General features: G+C 40.0%; 1 protein-coding gene across 1 annotated transcript in view; it reads right to left on the bottom strand.

Annotated features, from left to right (window-relative positions):
- Positions 1 to 505: 505 nt before the first annotated feature.
- Positions 506 to 9148, bottom strand: part of DNAJC24 (DnaJ heat shock protein family (Hsp40) member C24) — a 34650-nt gene continuing 26007 nt past the window's right edge. Inside the window, exons 3-4 of the mRNA XM_009951579.2 lie at positions 1491 to 1559; positions 506 to 630 (exon numbers count right to left, since the gene is read on the bottom strand). Coding sequence (XP_009949881.1) covers positions 506 to 630; positions 1491 to 1559 — 194 coding nt within the window. The remainder of the gene's footprint in view (positions 631 to 1490; positions 1560 to 9148) is intronic.

Here is a 9148-nt window from a genome sequence, read left to right as displayed (position 1 = left end):
TAATGACGTTAAATATTGAGCCCAGAAATAGAAAATGTTCCTGTTTCCCATTAATGCACCTGACTCTTCATTATCTTTAAAGCATTCTCCCATGTTTGCCTCCTGATTAAAGTTTTGTCACCTGAGCTGTTAAAAGGATTTAACTGAAGAGGTAGCGTCCAAGGTATAGTTCATACAGACTGAGGCTGAAAGAAGCTACTCTGTTGGTTGCTGGGGAAGAAATGTCATTTGGATCATGAGATAGATTCCAGTTGTGCAGAACTTAGTGGTCCATTCTGGATGTTTTTAATAACTAGCTCTGTGGCTGCAGAAGGAAAAAAAAACCCCAAGCGTCACGTCTGCTGAGCTATGTTAGCAAAGGGGCACGTGTCCTTTCGGGAGCCTGACTGAACGTGTTCGTGCAGCACACCCTTTTCTTTAACAGACGTTGCTTTAGCAGGTGCTGTCCCCCCGTCTGTCCAGCCTTTTAAACGTTTGTAACTCGTCATGTGCTTGATTGAAACAATCATTGGAGGATCTCGATAACAAGTGAACATGTATCACAACAAACCAAAGATACGTCTTTGGTTTCACTCTTGAAGACAGTGTAATTCCCACCACATCGACAGGAGAGAGTATAACACTGTTCATCTGCCAAAAAAAAGAGAAAAGCCTTTAGTGCTTGAGAAGAATCAAGAATTTATTTTGGATTTTCTTCACAAAGCTGCTCTTAATAGCAAATGACCTCCCACGGCTGGATTTTAAAGATCAGTACCTGTGCTACCATTTGTTGCTCAAAAAGTAACCGTACTCTTAAAACATTTTGGTGACTGTGAGGCATTCTTATGCCAAACGGCCGGGGTCAGTGTAGTCTTTTTAAAAATGCAAGTAATAAAAAAGTGCACATCAGTGAAACAGCTATTAAAAGAAAAAACTAGGGAGTGTTAGTCATGCATATGACAGATCAAGGACAGTTCCAAACCAGACTGAAACAAAAACAAAACAAAAATAAAACAGAAGAAAGTAGATAGGATTTTCCACTCAGAGCTTAAAAAAAGCACAGTAAAAAAAATAAAATAAAATCAGCCGTTCATTCAAAAAGCAAGGAAATGATAAAAACTAGAATAACAAAGAAGAGAGGTAACACACTGTCGGATGACAAAAAAAATGTGTATGAAAATACTTGCATCGCAGAAAGAGCAAGAAGATGCATGAGAGATTTGGGAAGAATCTGGACATCTAAATACTCAATTATACTACAGGAAGAGAGCTAGGTGAAAAGTGGTACTGCAAGCAGGGGCGGGGGGAGATGAAGAAGGAATGCAAAGTATCACAGAAAGTTAAGTTCCAATTTAGCTAATCAGAGAGAACAGAATAGCTCAATCTGAGGAAAATATAATAAAAAGTAGAACTTACAATAAGACAACATAATGGTGTAAGATGCAGAAAAAGTAGAAAACATTTGCAGTGACCATGAAAGGCACTGGGAACGAGTAGCAAGGTGTTCATACCTTCATTCCAGGACATATCCTCAAGATAAATTTGGGCATGTAGTGGCCATTCTTTTGTCAGATTATCTTCTATAAAGAAAACATGACAGATGTTCAGCCCTGATAACATACAGGTCCTTATTTCTTCCTGCTAAATGAATGGTTTTATATACCTAGCGGTCAATCTGGTCCCTACCACAGGGTCATAGGAAGAGCACGTTATCCATTCAAAATGCAGTTCTCTGGAATTTTAGTCTCCATATCCCTGCATAAGCTTGACAATGTCCTACTGGAGCCAGGAGAAGTCAATGGTGAACATGTATTACTGAAATTAAGACACTACTGAAACCAGTATTTTTGTGCATCCCAAACGATCATTTGAAGTTAGGGGCAAAGTGTTGGTTTGGTGTAAGTACCTTTTAAAAGCTTGGCTGTAACTCCACTCCCACAAGCTGAGATTGTGAATGTTTGCTTACCCGTACTTCTCACAAAATCACGGAATGGTTGAGGTCAGAAGGGACCTCTCAAGATCACCTAATGAAACCCTCCTGCACGAGCAGAGTCAGCTGGAGCAGGCTGCCCAGGACCATGTCCAGTCAGATTTTAAGCATCTCCGCAGACGGTGACCCCACAACCTCTCTCAGGCAACCCGTTCTCCTTTAGCAAGGAGAAGGCAAATAAACCCCCCACTAAGCACCAAGTAAATGTTCGGGCTGTGTGCAAGAACACCAAGATTCCTGCAAAAAGGTATTCCTAACAAAGGATAAATGAAAAACACTTTTAGGGGAAGACTAGTCCGAGTGTTCTTTTATGACAGAGTCTTTCAGCGTAGAAAGGTCAGTTCAGGCCTGCAGCCCGTGAGATCTGTTGCCAGTTGATCCCGTAGATTCTTCAAACGCTGACTACAGCACGAAATGAAGAGTGTACAACGCTACTGAAATTATCAAATGCAAATGTACAATACACTGAAAAATTGGCTTTTGCAATTTCTCAGCACACTGATACTTGAGGGACAACGTTCACACCAAGTTCTTGAACTTGACAATATAAGATGATGTCAAAGTGACAAGTGAAGCTATAAAAGGTAATACGTTAAAAAAAAAAAAGATATAAATCCCTTCCAACTTACTACTCAAAACCTCCCCGCTGCTGCCCGACATGCGGAAGCTCCAACTCCCCAGATGCTGTACTTTAAAGGACTGGAAACACCTGAAAGCTGATCTTTAGCACGTACACAGAAATGCCTTGGATTCGGCAAGACTTGGGAACTTAGTGCTTATTTAAGGTTTAAATTGGGTTGTTTTTGAGAAAGTAGGTGTTCCTTCTCTTGGATCTGTGAGTTTTTAAGCAAGTTTTATCGTTTAATAACATCAAGCTATCTAGAGCGTACAGTGCAGGCTACAACCTTCTATCTTATTCCAGAACCTACTTATTGAGCACTTGCTGAAAAAGTAGTGAAACGAACCCCTTGCATTTTAACTACTTTATGTATAAATGGGGGGAGAGGAATAGTTAATACTTACATTGTGGTTTTTCAATAGGAAATTTAAGGCAAATTAAAAAAAAACCCCAACAAACAAACAACAAACCACCAAATATTAAGTCCCGGTCTTTATTTTGCAACTAAATGATTGTTCTAACTTTAGCTGAGATGTTGTACGTTATCTATGCTTGAGAAAGAGCCACATCTAAATCAGTTTTAATGAAGGAGATTAAAACAAATCAGACACATTGGACAGAATCAATACAGCCTCTCTGATGTTACCTTTGCTGAATACCTATTCTGTAATGAAAAGGTCGGAATGAAAAGAAAATTAACCCACTCACACCCAATACTTTACTGCTGTCAAAAGAAAGGGAAAAAATTGGCAGGAGTGCAATGATGAAAGAAACCGGGAAGATAGAACTATCACTCGTTCTCATTGTTGTACACGCTGTCGATGACATAAACAAGAACTATGGGTAATGTTTTAGTTACATAAAGTAACAACATTTCTCTTAACACTTAATCAGAACATTAGTTAACTGCATGACATGTCCAAAATAAAATAAAAGGTCAGATGGTCATAATTCATGCCAAATAACTCTGGTTACTTGGAGTTAGTCTGGTACGGACTTCTAGCTACAAAACATGAGAAAAGTAACGGTGAATGTCCAGAAAACACCCACAAAACCAGTCAGAGGCCTCTCCTCCAGCAGGCCTTGTGTGAAGTGAAGATTCCTCCTCTCTTTTGAGGAAGAAAAAAAAAAGCAGGAGAAATCAAAATGAAGTCTACGTACCTACCTTCAGGTTCTCCTCTCCACTGTGGTAAGAGATGCCAATACTGTAACTGTGAGAACTGTATGAAAAAGGCAAGCATTTCCTATTTCACCTGTTTGTTGGGTTTTTGTGGTGTGTGGTTTTTTTTTTTTTAAAACTCTGGAAAGAAAAACTCAAAGGAAAATGATCTCTTAAGTTGTAGGAAGAATAGATTTTTCCTAACCTTCATTTACAGGTAGCAAAAAATTGAGTTAAAAAGAAACCAAGCTTTTCTATTTGGAATTCCTGAAGCAGGATTTCACTCAGAACAAGTTTTATCGGATTGGAGGTGGAGGTTTGGGTCGTGTCTTGCTGTAGAAAATACAAAAAGGGAGGATGGACCATATACCACCATGAAGAGAACTGCTGAGGTGTAGATTCATGAGGTTACCATACTCCCTGAGGTAGTTACTCACGAATCAGAATCATTTAGGTTGGAAAAGACCTTCAAGATCAAGTCCAACCATTAAAGTAATGAAGAGGAAGGAATAATGAAGGAATGAAGAGGAAGGCTGAGGAAAAATCTACTTGAGTACGTCTCCAAACTTAGCACATAATCCAGTAACCGCTCTTGTCAGTCAGCTTTGTAGGCTGCTTATCTGGTTCCAGCAGGAGAAACTTATTTTCCAGAGCTGAACAAAGCTTTTTATTTTCTAGCTTTCCTATTAAATACACTACCCAATCTAATATACCTTAAGACAGCAGAAACAGAGGTAGCCGCTTCCTTAAAAACAGAGGCACAGCCCGGTATGAGTTTGGGGAGCTTACAAGCAGAACTACAAACCGAACGGTTTCACAGAGTGTTAGGGACAAATATTTATTCCTGGTGCACACACTTCCTTATTTCATCTACATTATTATTACAGCCGCGACTCCCTCGTTAGTTGTTCTCTGAAGTGAACTCGTGTCTGATTTTCGCTCCCTTGCTGGAGAAGGTTATTTAAGACGGGTATGGTTACCAGCCCTGCGTTATGCGGCAGGCTTACTCCTATGTGGTGCCTGCTCGAGCTGCAGAACTCTGGGTACCAAGTTGTACTTTCTGAAACACGTTCCTCAACATACAGGGAAAGTTGTGAACACCTGATCATCTACCACAAACTGGAAAAGAAGTTTTAATTCGCAAGAAGTACAGCCCGCTTGGCTTTGCTGTCCGTGGGATTTGTCTGACAACAAGAGGTGAAAGGATTCTGCAGCTCCATTGTCTCAACTGCAGGATCTAAGAAAACACTGGCAGGCTCATCAGAGAGGTTTATGAGCCCGCAATTCAAGGAGATTAAAAGGAAAAAAACTACTGAGATTCTTTCAGGCTACAGAACAACATTAAATAACTATTAGCAGCTTGGTTCAGTAAAGCTTTACTAGAGCCCTTGCTGGGTCATTCAGAAATTGTAAAAGAGGATAGGTATTTAAGTTTCACTTGAGGATACAATAAATATTTCTTGGGCTATTTAAGGCTGAGTTTTAGGGAAAGGGTTGCAAGCAGTAAATGGAAATTTAACCCTTTTAACAGTTTATGGTAATAGTAAAAATAGTCATAATACTTAAAAGTTTTCTAGCACTTCATCAGTCATATTCTTAGGATTGACTTTTTTTTTAATCAAACAATTAAAAAAATTTCAACATATGTATAGTCAGTCAAATACTGTTCACATAGTATCTACTTGGTATCAAAAATCACCACAGTATTCAAACCTGGATGTTTTCACAAGTTATTTTTTTCTAATAGGCTGTTTAGTTTTTAAACAACTACTTAAGTTGGAGTCTCTTGCATTAATTTAAAATAACCAAGCTAACTCTAATTTTTAATTATAAAAAAGACATATGTTAAGAATTTTCATAACATGTCTGTTAAAAAATACATATATATAAAAATACTGCTTCACTTGTAGCCAGCGCAGATTAGATTTAACTCCAAAGAGCTATGGCAAAAGGCGTGTGCTTCAGCACTAGCTGAGGGTCTACAACCGTAAAATCCATGGCTAGAGAGGAATGCACACTTCTGTCACTTAGAGAGTATAACCTGGCAGACTGAAAAGCCTAAAATAATGGCCATGTTAAAAGCGTCTTTTTTTTTATTTAGAAGGATTTTTCTTAACAAGGAACAACTGCAATATGCTGCCTTTGGGTTTTTTCCTTTCTCATCATGAGGTTGTCAAAGTGTTCAGCTGCCATTTCTGCTAGCTGTTTTTGTAGGGCCTTGTCTTGCTTTTCCTGCTTATTCTCCTAGTGGGTTTGTAAAGGTTCTTCTTCTGGCATCCTATTTACCAAATTATGTAAGGTTATTTTGATGTCTAATACAGTATCACCCCTTCATTGCTGGAGCAGGAGGGAATGCTGGATTAACAGGAAAGTGACCATCTCCAAAGCAGCCTTTTCAGTTCACTGTACTAGGAGAGGAATGGGGAAAGAGCAGGGGGAGAAGAGCTACCTTCTGCTTAGCTTGGTTTTCCGTTTTCCGTGTGAGCACACCTGCGTAAGACTCCCTTCCGAAACCTGCAGCAGAATCTTCACTGAGAGCGAGGGCATATCCTCAAAGATTTTTCAGGTTTTAAAGAGATTGGTATTGTCAGTGAAAGCTGCATTAGTGACCAGATATTTCAAAATGAGCTATTTTAGGCTAACTAAAGATTTTTGCTGTGCCTCACTGCCCAAAGGGAAGGTATAGGGAGGATGGAACCAGACTCTTTCTCAGAGACAAATGGCACAAGCTGGAACACTGGCAAATTCCAGTTAGGACCTCTAATTCCTTATGTCTAAGAAATGAAGCAAGAACAAAAAGAAAGTGATGCTGGAATATGTATCCATGTATGAAAATTGCATCTGCAATATTTTTCTAAAAATGTAATTTAAAAATTGAAAATCAAAAGGAGGTATGTGCCGAGATGTGAAAACTCCTACCGCTGATTACATCCCCCACCCTACAAACACTTGGGCTTTATGGACACCTGTGTCCATCATCACGTAAAAACGTATAATCCTGGATAGAACCTCACTGGAGCCATACGTGGTAACACCCTAGATTCTTAAATTTCTCCACCCTCTGCCCCAAAACCATATACAAAGCAACTGGTTTTAGTGTCAATCCCATTACTAGGCTTTGAATTATTTGCTGCATTTAGTGTCAGAAATTAATCAAAATCACCATTTTATTGATTTAATTTTAATTGTGACCTTTCTGTTAATCACTCAATCATTAATTAAAATGTAAAATGAATTACTAAAATTAATTATCTTAAGTACGTGATTGCTTAGATACACAGTTCCTTTGTATTTAAGTCAACAAAACCCCACAAAGTCACAGGGGTGCTATTCAAAGGGACCTCGACAGAATATAGAAGTGGGCTGACGGGGACATCAGAGAGTTTGGCAGAGATTAAGTCCTGCTTTTGGGACAAAATAACCTAATGCATCAGTACAGGCTGGGAGCCAACTGGCTGGAAAGCAGTTCTCCAGAAAAGGACCCGAGGGTTCTGGGGACAACAGGTTCCACCCGAGTCAGCAGGGCACTCCTGTGGCACAGGCCAACCCCATACTGAGCTGTACGAGCGAGAGAGTCCCCAGCAGGCCAAGGCAGGGATTATTTTCCTCTCCACTCAGCGCTTAAGACCGCACCTGAAGTCCTGTGTCCGGTTTTGGTCTCCCCAGTACAAATACAGGAGCAAGCCCAGCGGACTGCCAGCACAGTCAGGGGTCGGGACACACGTCGTCCAAGGAGGGGCCAAAAGAACGCAGGCATCTCGCTGTCTACAGCTACCTAAACCGAGGGGTAGGAAAAACTTCTCCGAGGTGTGCAGCGGAAGGATGAGAAGTGAAAAGCACCAGTTGCAAAGAAGGTTCTTAGATCTGACTTGATGGAAGGAAAACGTTTCGGTTGGTTTGGGTTTTTTGGTTTTGTTTGGGTTTTTTGGTTTGTTTAGTTTGGTTTTTCTGCTATGAGGGTGTCAAACCCTGGAACAGACTGCCCAGAGCAGCTCTGGAATCTCCATCCTTGGAGATACTAAAAACTAGGCTGGAGAAGGTCTGAGCAACTGACCTGTGCAGACTTGCTTTGAGTAGCAGACTGATCTCTGTGACCTGTGAAGGTCCCTTCCAACCTACGTGATTCTCCAATTCTGTGAAAAGTTTTTTATTCTTTGAAACTGTGACACAAAAGCATGAACTTTCAGGGTTCAGGTGACTTCTAATATGAAAACTGTAAAATGGAGTTTTTTCCAAGTTAAACTCACAGAAAAACTTTTGGTAATTATTACTGTCAAACTTGATTGTAACTGCACATTCATCTTTTCTAAATGGGAAACCGGACAAACAATAGAAAAATCTCTAAGAAGAAAATCTGTTGAGGAAAAAAAAAGTCCATTCTTAATAGGTAAATTGTTTTGCAGCTTTTTTCCATTCCCCCAAATTTTTCCCAGGCAAATCAAAAGATTTGCCATTATAAAAGGGTATTCTTATATGACATTAAAAATATGACAAAACAACGAATTGGAAAAATTTTCACAAAACATACAAAAAGGCAGTTCTTGTCAGGTTTCCAGACCCCAGAAGCTTGGGTAAGTATTTGAGGCAAACCTGTAAATGGTTTGAGGTTTGTCCTTTCCTCTTTAATACTATGGCCTGAAGGCACAAAAAATTAGGAGATCATTCCGATATCTTACTACTGCCTTTCTCAGAAGGTATGAAAGCACATTCACTTGTCATTCTCCACAATTCAAACAAAAATAAAATTAAAACCATACAGCCCCACAGAACCTGATCTGCTTAGAACTTCTCTGTCCACTGAATTTCTGAGCCAAGCAATTAAGAGCTAGTTAGTATAGCACAGGGAGGTACCTACAAACAAACAGTCTGTAAAATGGGAAAGAGTGCAGAGGACTTCCCGCGGACTGGCAGCCACGCACACTCGCACACTGGCATCCTTCAGATGCTGCTTCCTAGGCTTTGCAGCCTTACGAACTTGCTGTGTTACTCGCTCATCGCTGCTCCCCTCAGCTGCTTTGTTTCTGTGAGCTTTTACAGCAGCGTCTACGAATCGGTCTGGAATCGTGACCTCAAAGCAGCTCGGCAGGCTTTTAAAGAACTAGAATTTGTTTCACCATCATTTTGCTGCCAGGGAACACACTGCAAAGAATGCAGCAACACTGCACACGTATGTTACGTGGGGCTCAGTTTGAAACCCTGGGTCCTCTGTCAACGGCACCCTCTATACTAACATTATCTATCCCCTGACCATACTATTACCAAATACCTGTGCCAATAAACGTACAATTTGTTTTATTTATTTACTAGGTCTTTTTTACAGAATCTTGAGATGGCTTTTTGAAGAACTCACTTAGGTACAAAATTCCGTAGGGTAAGTTTTGGCAAAGCTAATTTATAGCAA

Source organism: Leptosomus discolor, chromosome 12 (genome assembly GCF_034619465.1).
Source record: "Leptosomus discolor isolate bLepDis1 chromosome 12, bLepDis1.hap2, whole genome shotgun sequence".
In the NCBI taxonomy this organism is placed as follows: domain Eukaryota; kingdom Metazoa; phylum Chordata; class Aves; order Leptosomiformes; family Leptosomidae; genus Leptosomus; species Leptosomus discolor.
Note: the sequence above shows the minus strand (reverse complement) of the source record. Positions and strands in the feature narration are given on the sequence as shown.